Source organism: Dipodomys merriami, unplaced genomic scaffold, assembly GCF_024711535.1.
Source record: "Dipodomys merriami isolate MVZ:Mamm:240054 unplaced genomic scaffold, mDipMer1.0.p SCAF_1, whole genome shotgun sequence".
Taxonomy (NCBI): Eukaryota; Metazoa; Chordata; class Mammalia; order Rodentia; family Heteromyidae; genus Dipodomys; species Dipodomys merriami.
In genome coordinates, this window is record NW_027202270.1 from 7,697,529 (window position 1) to 7,712,506 (window position 14,978).

The following is a 14,978-nucleotide window of genomic DNA, read 5'->3' on the forward strand; positions in this document are numbered from 1 at the left end:
AATAGATGATATGATAGTGGATATGAATAAGCATAGTGACTATAACAATTGCATTATATCACTGAAATTTTCTAAAAGAGTACTGTTAAATATTCTTACCATACCAAAAAGGTAACTACATAAGTCAATAAATATGTCAATTATTGTATACTCACTTCACATGTTGTACACAGTAAAGTTTACAGTTTTTTAACAACTAAACCTCAAAACACTGGGGGGGAAAAGGAAAAAATATGATTACAGTGAGCCATCTGAACTTTCAATCACTGTTCCTTTTTCTTCTTTTTTTTGATGATGGTGGTGCTAGGATTTGAACTAGGACCTCGTGCTTGCTCCAACACTTGAGCCGACCCTTCAATTTTCTTGCTCACAGCTGGGCTTCTCTCTACTTCTTGAGCCATGCCTCCAGCTCTGCTTCTTGTTGGCTAGTTGGAGATGGAGTCTGTCAGCCTTTTCTGCCTGTGCTGGGTTTGGTCCTTCAGACCTCAGCCTCCTAAGTAGCTAGGATTACAGGTTTGAGCCACCAGTACCTGGTATATTCTTAACTTATTTTATGATGTTTGTGTTTAGATTATTTCTATAATATGACAAACAATTCTTAAATTTTAGATATATTCTACTTAAAAGTTTTGCATCCTCCAAAGTAAATTATACATAATTATACATGAGTTATGAGAGCTTATGAAGACCAAAACCCATTTCTACTTATTCTAGAATAAAAATTTAGAACATCAAGAATAAAACTATGATGAAGCTTCTAGAAAGTAAAACCAAACAAAGGAATAACACCTCATCGAAGCTGAAATTTTTATGGTAGACATGGAATGAAAAATCGTAAGGAAGAAAAGTGTCCAAAGTTTCAGTGATATCATTTTGAACCTTATTCTGAATATATCTAAATACTCCTGAAAGTGTGAAAGTGAAATAAAGGTGTTTTAGATGGTGAAGATTTTTTTTAAGTATATGGAGAAGCCAGGATGACAATGTAGCCCAGCAGACACCATGAGACAAACTCCTGTATTTATGGAGGAAATGGAGGGATGTTTTCTTTAAAGACTGTTAAACGCCCTCTCATACTTGTTCTTTCCAATGGTTTTAGCTAAAACTCTTTGGAGACACCTATCAGGAACCAGGCTGAGGGCACCAACTCATTCTTCTAGATGATCTCAAATAAACTGAATTCATAATACTAAAGTGAGCATGCCCAGAAGCACACAGTATGACACATTTACCATACTGCAGAAAAAATCTAAATGCATAAACATGAAATACTTTAAGAACATGCCAGCACTGGTGGCTCTTACCTGTAATCGTAGCAACTGTCATCCATCTTTCTATGACATTGAACTGCTCATGCTCACAAATGTGGCTACCATCTTTCCTTCCCTAAACAGGTGCCTATGACCTTAACTGCACATGCTCAGAAATATGCACCTGAGCGCGGCCTGCCCTGTGCCACCTCTACATGAATACAGTGAGCCCGCCTTACTCACAGATTTATTACACATGGACTTGACCATGTAACAAATGATAATTCCTTTTCATCAAAAAGACTTTAACGTTTAAATTCCCCTGCCTTCTCTGGGAATTGCTCATCTCAATTGCTATGGAGAAATTCTCACGCCCACATTATTGTCACTATCATTATGTGATCTGCTGAGGGCTCTCTTGCCCTTAATTCTGTGGAATTTTGACTCCCCAAAAGCAAATGATGCCCCCAACGAAAGGTAAACGTTAATGTGTGCTTAATTTAAGTGATATGGTGAAAGTTTTAGATTTGTTGAAGGGAGATATGTCTTGAGCAGAAGTTGGACAACAATGTGGGAAAAACGAATCTAGAACCTACAGTGTAGCACTGAACTCTGTGCAACCTAAGCATGTGCAGTTTTCCCTTGAAGGCAGTCCCTGAGAACTGTATACCAGTGGATACCAAGGGTCTACTGTAGGAAATATGTGTTATATATTGAGAGCCTGTGTGGTGTGTACATCTTTGTGTGCATACATACACATCCCTATGCTTTGTGTGTTCAGAGAGAGTGCAGCTCTCTCCCAGAGCTTCCTTTACTCATGGTTGGAAATCAGCCCACTCTTTTACACCCCATGTGCTCACTAGATCTGCACTCATCCAGATGTAACCTCACTGCATTAAAAGGAAGGTAACATCGGTACAATTTTTAGTTTAGAAATTGTTATCAGGTAACTGAAGACATGGAGAGATATCAATAGCTTTTTCATGGCTTGCTAAAAGTCAATGTTTTTTGGTCATGGGGCTTGAACTCAGGGCCTGGAGCTGTCCCTGAGACTTCATGCTCAAGATTAGTGCTCTACTGCTTTAAGCCACATCTCTACTTTCAAACAAGTTAGAAGTTTCGAGTCTCCCCTCTACCTTCCCACTCCACCAGCCCTGCTCCTCCCTACCTGACATTAGTTAACACACTGGACTGTTTTTCAGACATGAGACACCTCAGCAATAACCAGGATTAAATCGCAAAAGAAGTAACAGTAGACGCCCAATAACTGAACTCTTGAGAACACATTTCTAATCACAATGTGATAGAGGAAATAACCCAAAGGCAAAGGAAGACGCCACACTCTATCCACTGAGAAAATATGAAGGCACCTACAAACACCTTAGGTTAAACAGCAAACCAAAATATAAAACTAGAAATAGCTAAGAATATAATAACTCCAATGGAACCGTTACTTATAAAAAAGCAAACAAACCAAGTAGCTCAGAGATGAGGATTTATGGCCTAAAACTCATGCATTAGGAAAAAAGAAATACTGAAAAATTAAGTTTTAAATCAAGGCATGAAGACATTAAAACAGAGCAATCACTTCAAACTAGTTAAAGGAACTAAGAAAGAAAACAGAGAAATATAAGTGAAGAAAAACAGAATCCCAAACAAAAAAAATAGTAAATCAATAAAACCAAAGAGTTGTTGGTTTATAGAGAAATTCAGCAAAATACAAGAGCCAGGTGGTTCATGCCTGTAATCCTAGTTACTCAAGAGGCTGAGATCTGAGGATTGTGATTCAATGCCAGCCAAGGCAGGAAAGTCCAGGAGACTTTTTTTTTATCTCTAATTAAGCACCAAAAAATCCAAAGGGGATCTGTGGTTCAAGTGATAGAGCACCAGACTGGAGCAAAAATAACCTTAAGTTCCCAGGCTCTGAGTTCAAGCTCCAGAGCCAACAAAAAAAAAACAAAACCAACCGAACAACAACAACAAAAACCTGAGTAGCTAGGATTACAGACGTGAGCCACCAGCGCCTGGCTCTAGAGTTAGACTTACATTTGCCAATGCACCCAGAAGCAGCAACCAGAAATCCTTCCCCAAATGATGCTGTCATTGTGACACATGGCGACAGCACTTCACACGTATGGTTTGTGGTGCTGCATTGGACAGAGAGGCCATCACCAGCCAATGGTAGAGAAGAAAGAGCATATAAACACCCCAGCTAGTGGGGTCCCTTAGTGAACCGTCCATGAGGCTCACAGAACAAATAAGGATCGGAACAGAACTTCCGAACTACAGAAGCTCCCACGGAAACAGTTCAGTGTCCGGTAAGACAGGAAATGTAAACAATATTGTACCCAGGCTCCATCTGGGCAAGTGGAAAGTTTGGCCTGAGCTTCCCGTGCACTGGTGAGAGATCAACCACTGAAGGTGGCAAACAATACTCAGGCTGATTTGGAAGAGTGAGTCAAGAAAGACTGAGATTCTCCCCAACGTGCGGAATGCTACACAAAAATCTAAATATTGCTGGGATGATGGGTGGACAAGACAAAGCTTATCAGACAAAAAAAAAAAAATCCCCTCTTTAAAAGAAAGGAAGCTGGGTGGCACTGGCTCCCATTCAGGAGGCTGAGATCTCCATCTCCAATTAACCAGCAAAAAGCCAGAAGTCGAGGTCTGGCTCAAGTGGTACAGCACCAGCCTTGAGGGAAAAAGCCAAGCAAGAGCACAAGGTCTTGAGTTCAAGCCCTAGTATTAGTACTAAATAAATATTAAGGCATTATGTTATATAAATATTAAAATATTCATGTTATTTTTTTGGATTTAAAATTTCCTATTGGAGACAAGAGAATTTCTACAATTCGTGATTTCTATAACCCACCCTGGTTAAAAGTAAAAAATAAAACAAAAGTGAAATTTTTTTTTTTTTTTTTTTGCCGGTCGTGGGGCCTGAACTCTGGGCCTGGGCACTGTTCCTCAGCTCTTCAGCTCAAGGCTAGCGCTCTACCACTTGAGCTACAGCGCCACTTCTGGCTTTTACTATTTATGTGGTGCTAAGGAATTGAACCCAGGGCCTCATGCATGCAAGGCAAGCGCTCTACTTTCCCAGAAGTGAAAAATTTTAAATGGTAGGCTTTTGAGTTGAAGGCCTTCGTCTTCCTCTGATCAAGTTATTATAGAGGAAGCCGGGAGGCCAGTGGTTCACGCCTATAATCCTAGCAGCTCAGGAGGCTGAGAACTGAGGATTGTAGTTTGAAGGAAAATCTATAAGAGTCTTATTAACCACCAAAAAGCTGGAAGTAGAGCTGTGGCTCAAGTGGCACAGTACTCGCCTTGAGCACAAAAGCTCAGGGACAGCTCCCAGGCCTTGAGTTCAAGTCCAGCCCTGGCACACACACACCTCCCCTACATGATCCCATGGAGGGAGAGCTGGGGTCTGAGCTAGCCCTAGGATAGCCTGGTACCCACTGAGCCATCTGGGACAGGTAAAGCCACAGCACCCTGGGCTAGCGTCTCTGAGCTAAACTGCTGTCTTTGACACGAGCTATGGAAGGTGAAGAGAGGCAGAGGGGCAGAGAGCATTCACAGGTCAATGAGGAACTGAGCAATCCTGGCCACCAAGTTGTGCAGTGTCTCATGTCCCAGACAGCTATGTAGTTCTAACTGCAAAACAACAGAGTTATGTGCTTTGTGGAGGGTTTTCCCCTTCCATTTTCAAAGCCTCTCTTCCTCTCTCCAGTCTCTAAGGACAGAGCAGGATCCGTTTTAGTGAAGCAGATCTAACTCAAACAAAGCTCCAGACACAAACTAAACTCATGATCCAACACAACAAGATCACCAGAGCTCAGAGGGGGGGGGGGGGGGGGGAAGACAAGGGCAGAGACTCACCTGACGCTGAGACCATCATCCCCACCTGCCATCTTCCCTCCCCCAGCCCTGCCTGGGCCAGGGTCTGGGCCTGGGCCTCTGATCCTTCCCTTCTCCCTGTGTCCAAGGTGGCTGTCTGTCCCAGAGCAGGAAGTCGGCGGCCACAGAGGATTCCGCCCCACCTCCTTTCCAGACAGGAAAAGAAAGTGAAAGCATTTCTTCTAACTCAGGCCCCCTCCCTCACCCCAGAGGCCCTCAGACCTCCTGCAGGGGTCACCAGAGACCCACAAGGCTGGGTCCTCTAAGCCCCCTGGTTTCTGCCAAGACAGCAAACACAATCCACTCAAACTCAAACGCTTCTCAGCTGGAGGCCTCAGCTGAGCCACTGGCTACTCTTTCCAACAGAGAGGAAATCCAGCTCACACACACAGAGCTGAAGTTCTCAGCATCGTCTGTGTGTGAAAGGGGGTGGGGTGGGGAGATGGGGGAGGGGTGTGCAAAGGTTCTCTGTAGTCCCTGGCATCAGACAGAGGTGAGACAGAACTCTCCCGGGCACCTGGAGAGCTAGGATCACAATGACTGTGTTTCAGGAGTCCTGCTTAAGCGCTTCACAGGAGTGAATGAATGCAGAGATGCCTGAGCTGTGAGCACCGATCTGTGGGGACAGACAATCTGAGACAGCAGGCCGGGTCACTGTGCTTCAGATGTCCCCCACCCCCTCCTCCTCTCTCCTTCCATCCTCTCTTCCTTTGTCCCCCTGTCTTTCTTACTTTATCAATCATTTATGTCTGTCTGTCTGTCTGTCCGTGTCTCTCTCTCTCTCTCTCTCTCTCTCTCTCTCTCTCTCTCTCTCTCTCTCTCTCTCTCTCTCTCTCTCTCTCTCTTTCTCTGTAGGGGAGAGAAACTGGTAAACCAAGCAGAAACTGGTAAACCAAGCCTCTGTTGGGCACCGCTTTCCCCTTCCCAGCGTCTATGGGGCCTGGAGAGCCATCAAAAGCCAGGCACAGGCGGCGCCAGCCCGCTGTGGATTCCCCTTCTCTCATCTCTCTATCTGTGGGCACAGGCAGGCCTGGACTCTTACTGAGCTGGCACTGACATGAGTGTGCCAGCTTTGCTCTGGGTCTGCCAAGATGAGCATTGGGAGTGAGAGGCTAATGAGCTGCAGGCCGGGTGGGCTCCTCACCGCTGGGCACTGCCAGGCTGAGGCCACTCCCACTCGTAAGACAGGAGGTGCTCCCCTGGGATGGGGTTAGTTAGGGATAGTTGCGCATGCGCCATACTTCTTCCCAGGAGCAAGGAGAGCTTTGAAGGTGTAAGTCCTTGCAGGAAAAGCAGGATTCTGTGATGCAGAAAATGAAATGGGACAGTCGCCCCCTGCCCCTCCCAAAGAGTGAACTTTGAAAAAATCCTGCTTATGGAGGGACCTCGCAGGAGGCCTGGGCCATTTCCCCCGCCAGGGGGAAGGGGGGGGAAGGACAAGGACACTGTAACCTGGACAGCCCTCAGGACCAGAGGCCCATCTCCATCCCAGCCGGAATCCTAAGACCACAGGGAGCCTTGTCACTGGCTGCGTCCCCTGTGCTCTCCTCAGAGGGCCTTCAGGGATCAGCACATCAGCCCGGGTCCATCCCTGACCCTCTGTTCTTCTGGGGTAACGTCTCCGGCAGAGGCTAAATGAACAGGGTTGAGTCTGCTCCTTGCCAGGTCTCCCTGTAATTGTCCTGATAGTGGAGGCCGGGGCCCTGAGCTTCTCCAAGTTCAAGTACACCAGAAGAGCAGGTGTGGGGCTGGGGTGGGTGTCATTACAGAAGCTGCCAGAGGCCATGTAGGTAAGCCCAGGTCTGAGGTCTGGTTTTAAGGATCCCTTTATTGCCACCCCTCTAAGCCAGGTCCCTGATCTCCTATTCGGTCCCTTTCATGTCTCCTTTTGGCCCAGCTCTTAGTTGGCTTAGAACTGAGATGGAGAAAAAGGGTAACATTTTTTGGTGGGGTGTTCTCTGACCATCTAAACATGTCTAAGCCCATGCCTCTCTTTCCTCAAGTTTTCTTTCTGGCCCAGGAAGCCAGAGACCTTGTAGTTCCTTGTGGAATAACCACAATGAAAGCAGCCGGTAGGCTCAGCTCGTAAAGATGGTGTTGAGACAGAACTCAGCTCCCCTCTCCCCCGCCCAATCGGAGTGAAGCTTCAAGTACCTGAGCCCATGTGGAGGCGTGTCCAGGGGCAGAGGAAGGAGGCGGCCCCAAGGCCACAGCCTGGGTCCCCACTTCTGGTCCCCTCCACCAAAGTCCTTTAGTTCAGCCTCTGTTGTATCCACAGGTGGACAATGATAGTAATTCTATTCTCCTGACCAGTGATGGGCAACACCGGAGTCCCTGGGGCCCACCATGACTACGCCTGGCTCTTTGCTATGGTCCTGGCAGGGAGACCGGCCACTGGGCACACACACACAGCAATGAACCCCTGACTTTCCACTCTCATTTCAGCCAGGAATGCAGTGAGTGACCTTGACTGCCATATGGAAGCTCCAACCAAATCTGCACTCCTCCCCCCAGTGGCCCTTCATGGTATTACAGATGTCCTTGTCCTTGGGTTCTGGTGTCCTTGGGGGAAACAGAAAAGGAAAAGCCTTCCCCTCCCCCAAAGATTATTCAAACACCTTGAAATCCATCATAGAAGCACTACTAGACAGTTTATGAGCATAAATGGGCTTGTGATTCCAATTGGAAAGGAGGCAGCCCACCCCTCCTGAAGCCTTGGTCTCCCCAGAGGACAGCAGTCCACCTGCAGCCCAGGGGGGCCCTGTCTGCTCCATTTCCCTGGAGGTTGAAATGCTCAAATGTGCCCACCTCCCTTGCCTCAAAGCCCTGCAGATCATCTTGAGATTTCCTCCAAGCACACAGATATCACTCAATGGTAAATTTAGAGCATTGAAAAACATTAAAAAAAGAAAAGAAAGTGTCAGATACTCAGTTTGAGTCTTAGTCTTGGATAAAAAAAAGAAAAATATTAAACAAGTTACAAAAACAGATGGCACCAAATGTTTTTTTTCTCTTTTCTTTTCTTTTCTTTCCTTTTCTTTTTTGTGCCAGGGCCAGGGTGTTGTCCCTGAGCTTTTTTTGCTCAAGGCTAGCACTCTATTACTTGAGTCACAGCTTTACTTCTGGTGTTTTGATGTTTAATTGGAGATCTGAATCTCATGGACTTTACTGCCCAGGCTGGCTTTGAACTACAATCCTCAGATCACAACCTCCTGAGTATCTAGGATTACAAGGCATGAGCCACCAGCACCCAGTATAGAATGAATTTTTAAGAGAAGACTGACAACTTCAGAAAATGTCCTCAAAACCACCCCCAGCTTCTCATACCCTAGTCTCCCTTGGGGATGGATTTCATCTTCCTTTACCTTTTTTGGGTGCTCTGCTTCTAGAAGGTCTGGAAGCAAACTGTCTCACCTTCACCCAGCTGTTATGTACGAGTCACGCCTCCTTGACTGAAAAAGAACACTGTGCTAGTTTTCAGCCTCTGTGGTAGTTCGCTTGCTTTTGGCTGTTCTGGGGGACCTGTGTGAGTTCTTGCTGTGTGTCAGAGCTGCTGTGAAGACTCACTGCCCTCCCAGGGAGATCTGCACCCTGACCCCACAGGATGGACCTAAGGCAGTGCTAGGGTCAGACCCCTCTGTTTGGGGTCTCCTGATGAACTTCAGAGGGTTGGCTGGGATGGGCTGGACAACACAAGGAGACAGAGCAGAGGAAATGGCATGACTGGGGATGGAGCAGAGATGGGGCGCTGAAGCCCAGGATGACTGCAGCGAAGTCTTTTACCAAGTGGCCAGGCCTGATACTTGTATAACTCGTTCTATGGGTCCATTATTATGGTGAGCTGGCATGCGTCCTGGACTGAACTGGACATTGCATTACCATGGTCTTGAGCAGTCTGTATGCAGGGACCTGGGCATCACCTCATGTCCCAGGCTCCTTGAAAACTGGCACATGAACAACAGACTGATTGGACCCCAGGGTCCCGTACTCGAATCATGCTGCACTAGAGTCCTAGAGTCACCTTATTAACTAACTGCACAATGCACTCCAAGCTCTGCCCTGTCTTGGGACCCTCCTGTTTAACTTTTCCTTCAATAAATCTTTACCATTTCACCTCTTCCTGTGTATCTATGGCCTCATTCTTTGAGACGATTAAGATAAAGGATGTGATCCAGGTGTGGCAGTATCAGTAAGAAAAGTGCCTCTACACACTTATCTTTGGGTACTCCATACATTCATTTCCAGTGAGTTATCATGAGAAGCTTCTAGGACAAAGACTTTGTAGATGCTTGCCATCCCATGTACCATGGGGTCAGGGGACACCTGGGATAAAGCTTTCAGGAAGGAAGAATCCTAGTTTGGAACAGATGGATTTGTGTCCAATGCAACACTGCAGAGCAGTACACTACTACTGGCAATGAAATGGTTCTGTGCTTCCCCAGCCTGGAGTTCCCTCTGTGTCTACACAGAGATTTGATTGGGTCAAAAACGAACTGCCATATCCTGCTTGAATCTGAGCCCGGTAGCTTTTGATTCATGCAGTGAGGCTGAGAGCTGCACGCTGTGTCTTGTCCACTGTGAGTGGAATGTAGCCCGCACACTTCAGATGGACACATTTGCCCTGGACATCAGCTACAGACTTGGGAGGGGTTTGCACACAGAGTCTAAACTCATATGTCTGCTTTTCTCTTTCTAGAATTTGCACACACACACCCCGACAACACACACAGACACACACACACACACTCCAGAAAGCCCGATGACTCTGAGCTTCCCCTTCCCCCTGACTCTACCAATCAGAAAGCCTTTTTAGCAAAGGTTTAGGCTACTCTGAGCAAGACTGGCCATTCACAGGGCCAGGAAATCAGAAGTTGATTCTGCTTCCTGAGTTCTGCCTTCTCTTCAAAGGATGCAGGGCATGGCTTACCTTGCAGGGGCCTCTGGCAGCTGGGTTTTGAATCGTGTCCAGCATGTCTGGCAGTTGCTCTAGGAAGGCCTGCTGGTCAGGAGTTCCTCCTCAATCTCCAGTTCTGATGGCTCAGCAGTGAGCCTGGCAGTCCCTAGATTGCTACCCAAGACACCAATGGCTCCAAAGTGCCCTGAGGCCTGGCCCACCCGAGCAGCACACCTGGTACAGCAGGCATATTCCTTTATGAACAGCCTTTGCCTCTACAGCACAGAACAATGGAATGTGATCGTCCCTCTCCAGCACACTGACGCAGCTCAGCCTGCCGCTCTGCATTCCTCTGACTGGTCTGGACGGAACCCCGTCCCTGCCTGGGCTATAGTGGTCCACTCCTGGCACTGCCTGGGTCAGCTGCATCATTCAGCTGAGTTTTCTTTGGCTCCCCCTTTGAGGGCAAAAACACTGGACTGCTGAGCAATCCCAGCCTGCCAAACTCTCTTGTGGGAATTGGATACTGGAGTGAAGGGTTGTGGAAAGTTAAATACCAATCTCGTGGAGCTGCTCTGATTTCTTCTTTGGGCTCAGACTCTTTGTAGCTCAGCACCTCAGGCTTCTGGCTGAGCTGCTGTGGATCCTACCTGTGAAGTTCTTTTTGGGCTAACCTAGACAAATTAGGTCTTTCTTGATGTCCAGATGCAAGATATTTGCATTCATCTTCTGAGTTCGATGGCTCCTTTGTGATTATTTATGTTTTTGTTTTGGGGTCCTGGGGCTTGAACTCTGGTCCTAGGCACTGTCCCTCAGCTCCTTCAGCTCAAGGCAAGCGCTCTACTGCTTGAGCCACAGTGCTACTTAGTTTTCTGGTGATTAATTGGAGATAAGAGTCTCACAGACTTTCCTGCCTGGGCTGACTTTGAACCATGATCCTCAGCTCTCAGCCTCCTATGTAGCTACGATGACAGGCATGAGCCACCAGCGCTCGGCCTGAGCCAGACACTTTCTAAGTGCAAAATAAATTCTCACCAATTCTCGCAATACTCTAGTGAGTCACATATATTAGGATCTCCATTATAGGATCTCCTGCCAACCTAATGCAGGGGATAAAGAAGTAACTTGTTCAAGGACAAACTTGTCCATGTGCCTTTGAGCAACTGACATACAATGAATACCAGGAAGCTGAAACTGGGGTGGTCAGGAGGGGAGAGGTGAAGGGGGCAGAGGAGGGGAGGCAGATGCATGGAGAGAGGAAGGGTGGATGAACACAGCCATTACATTCAATGTAGGTTTGTGAAAATGGAACCAGGGGACGGCGGGTAGGGTGGGTAGGAGAGATGGGGGGAGGGGAATGACAGAAGGGATGGCATTGACATGCATTGTACTTCTGAACTGACAGGTTGAATTGAAACTCTTAGTATAACTACTTAAAGATAATTTAAAAAATTAAAAATGTATGGGTACTCAGTAGCTCACACCTGTAATCCTGGGTACTCAGGAGGCTGAGACCTAAGGATTGAGGTTCTTTCCTGCCAGCTTGGGCAGGAAAGTCTGTGAGACTCTTATCTCTAATAACCACCAAAAAGCTAGAAGTGGAGCTGTAGCTCAAGTAGTAGAGCACCAGCCTCGAGAAAAACAGCTCAGGAACAGTGCCTAGGCCCTAAGTTCAAGCAAGCCCCCAGTACCAGCACAGAAAGAAAATAAAACAATTTTAAATATATTAAAAATAGATGCCCACAGGAAAAAAACAACAAACAAAAAAATAGATTTAAAAAACACCTAGCAAGTGGAGACTCTTTCTAAGCCAAGGGCTTGCTCCTGCATCACTGCCTGTCCTGCCTCTCAGCAAAAGGCCACTCCTAACTAAACAAGCCAAATGCGGTTCAAGCCGGATGAAAAGCATGAGCATGACACAGATGATCTAGCAGCATGTGACAATATCCTTTATGTCTTGTTAGGTGAAAATATGGGTAGCACATTCGATTAAGATACCTGCTACTTTCTCTACTCCCAAACACAAATAGTACAAAGCTTAGGATCATTTTCACCAAGTTGTCAACCATGAAGCCAGGCCCAGTGACTCACACCTACAATCCTCACTACTCACGAAGCTGAGATCTGACTGTCCCAATTTGAAGGCAGCCCAGACAGAAAAGTCCAAGAGACTTTTTTTTTTCAGTCATGGGACTTGAACTCTGGGCCTGGGCGCTGTCCCTCAGCTCTTCAGCTCAAGGCAAGCACTCTACCACTTGAGCCACAGCACCACTTCCGATTTTCTGGTGGTTTATTGGAGATTAGCGTTTCATGGACTTTCCTGACTAGGCTGGCTTTGAACTGCAATCCTCAGATCTCAGCCTCCTGAGTAGCTAGGATTACAGGCCACCTGTAAGCCACCTGTGTCCGGCGAGACTCTTATTTTCAATTGACTAGCAAAATGTTTGATTGGGGGTATGACTCAACTGGTAGAATACCAGCCATGATCAGAAAAGCTGAGCAAATGTACAAGGCCCTGAATTCAAGTCTCACGCGCATGTGCGTGTGTGCGGCACACAGACACAGAGCAAATTGCCTATCATATCCATCAAAGCACTATGCTTTTTGAGTGGTAGGAGAAACATGGTACAATAGCTTGGAACTTTGAAGGGGAGATCATAGCATGTCTCCAACTATGGAACCCCTGAATATATACCTATATGGACATGCTCCTGTGTAAGGTTTGTCTCAGCACTCAGAATGCTCGTGATATAACAAGGCTTTCAGAATACTCAGCACTTCCTGCTCATCACCCAATAATCATATTGTTATCAACACAGTGGAGCAATGCAATGGACTGCACTTCGTGTATCCCCCTAGGCTGTACTGGAAGCAAGGAATCCCTTGGCCCGATAGGGCAAGGCCATATACACACTGCTGCCTGTTGCATACAAAGATGAACTTGTCCTGCTTCTTGGAGGAGAATTTTTTGAAGTCTTGGTTAAGTTTCTAGTGTTAGCCAATTGTCATGAGTGGCCTGGCTTTTGCAGAGGCCAGGCTGCTGAACAAAACGGTGGGATAATAGGAAAAACCATCCTTGCCTCCTTCACATCTCTGTAGGTGACTCAAACCTCTGTCATTTCCCAGGAATCGGGGAAATGGCTCTGGATCCAAGGACTCACTGTGAGATGGACTTTCTCTGCACTCTCACTACACGATCTGCTCTAACTGGGACCTTGACGGCACTTAGGGTCTCAAGCATTAGAGCCAGGTCAGACACTCTCTTCAACAGCACTCACAAGATCTTTAGCTGGCATGTGGTTATTTGAAAAAATGGCTATAGATCCCTGAGGGAGTCAGGCCACGTATATTTGCAAAGTCCTTCCTCCTGAGGATTAGCTCTCATTCCCATTGGTGGGTTCTGGAAAGCAGGCAGAGCTCTTTCCATTGGAGGGCTGACTTCAGCCTTCTGCCCATTCATTTCCATTAATTCATTTTCATTCATCCTTTTTTTGTTGTTGTTGTTGTTGGCCATGGGGCTTGAACTCTGGGCTTGGACACTGTCCCTGCGCTCTTCAGCTCAAGCTAGCGCTCTACCACTTGAGCTACAGCACTACTTCCAGTTTTCTAGTGGTTTATTGGAGATAAGAGTCTCATGGACTTTCCTGCCCAGGCTGGCTTTGAACCGTGATCCTCAGATCTCAGCCTCCTGAGTAGCTAGGATTACAGGTGTGAGACACCGGCACCTGGCTTCATTCATCCTTTTGATGAAGCCCATCTGTCTGGCCTGCTGGAACACTGTGTCCCATCAGCCATCTGCATAGACACCTACAGACTGGGATTCCCTCCCCACAGGCAAATGATATTTACCTTGCTCTGACAAGTTAAATTTGCTGCCATCTGGATTATAAGTGTTCTGGAATCCTTCTTTCTCCTTGCTATTACACAAGCCAGTTCTGTAAAGCCTTCCTCCTATTACCCTACCTACACAAGAGAGTCCTTCCCTTACCCCACCTATACAATCAGGACACTAGTGTCCACTTAGCAGTGTGTTCCTTCCACTCATGTCTCAGTGACCCCCAAGGAGCACTGTCACCCCAAGCAAAGCTGTTGGAACATGCCAACTTCCCTGGGTGCCTATGACCACAGTTCCTGCATCCTCAATCCCACCTCGCTTAATGTGCACACCAGCTACACTAAGCCAGAGAGGCCACCCAGGAGCATGTCAGAATCCCCAGCATGGGCCTTTGCCTAGCTGAGTAAACTGTGTACCGAAGAGTGCCCCTGTACTGACAGTTCTCTTCCTAATGCAATGTCTTATTTCCCCTTTCTTAACCCAGAGTCCACTCCCAGACTTGGTCCTCAAGTGCCTGCTGAGCCCTGCTGGTGAATCCTGTACTATCAGCAGTAGAAAGCCCCACCAGGTTGGCTTTCAATCCTGATCCTCAGATGTCAGCCTCCTGAGTACCTAGTGTTACAGGTATGAGCCACAGGTGTGCAACCCATAGAATGCAGTCTTCTCTCGAGTTCTGCTATTCCTAAAACCAGAGCCTGGAACAGGCCTTCCATGTAATTTGCCTTCCAGCTGCATGTGTGAGGGTCTTTCTCCTTTAGGCTAGTGATTAATAGACTCAAGTCATCTCTTATCTGTACATTAGTATCACTTAGCAATAGCTAAGTGCTGACCTCACAGTTCTTATAGACTCTTTTCCTCCCTTCTTAAATGCCCAACCCATCTACCACCCAGCACACCTCTCCATCTATAGCTCATCTGTTTTGTTTTTTTTTATTTTTCAGGTGAAAACTGGGGCAACTGCATTTTACAACATACCAAGAACTACTACTATTTCATCCATTACCAATTGGCTGGAACATGACTCAACTGCAGAATCCTTCCTTGGAGTTTACACTCAAGAGCATTATGAGTCCTATAGAAGCAGATTGAAGATAAAGCTATA

The 14,978-nt window shown here is 46.7% G+C and overlaps 1 protein-coding gene across 10 annotated transcripts in view; it reads right to left on the bottom strand.

Moving 5' to 3' along the window:
- The window catches only part of LOC138822334 (nuclear autoantigen Sp-100-like), an 80,338-nt gene extending 75,043 nt beyond the window's left edge, over window positions 1-5,295 (bottom strand). For 5 of the 10 annotated variants that reach the window (XR_011370400.1, XR_011370403.1, XM_070015156.1 and 2 more), the window contains exon 1: window positions 3,297-3,431. Coding sequence is in view for 8 of the 10 variants with exons in the window: in XM_070015156.1 (XP_069871257.1) it covers window positions 3,297-3,364 (68 nt within the window). In the remaining 2 variants the exon portion in view is untranslated. Of the gene's footprint in view, window positions 1-3,296; window positions 3,433-5,129 lie in introns of those variants that run through there. The other 5 variants (XM_070015194.1, XM_070015175.1, XM_070015165.1 and 2 more) reach the window with 4 other exon arrangements.
- Between the last annotated feature and the right edge of the window lie 9,683 nt (window positions 5,296-14,978).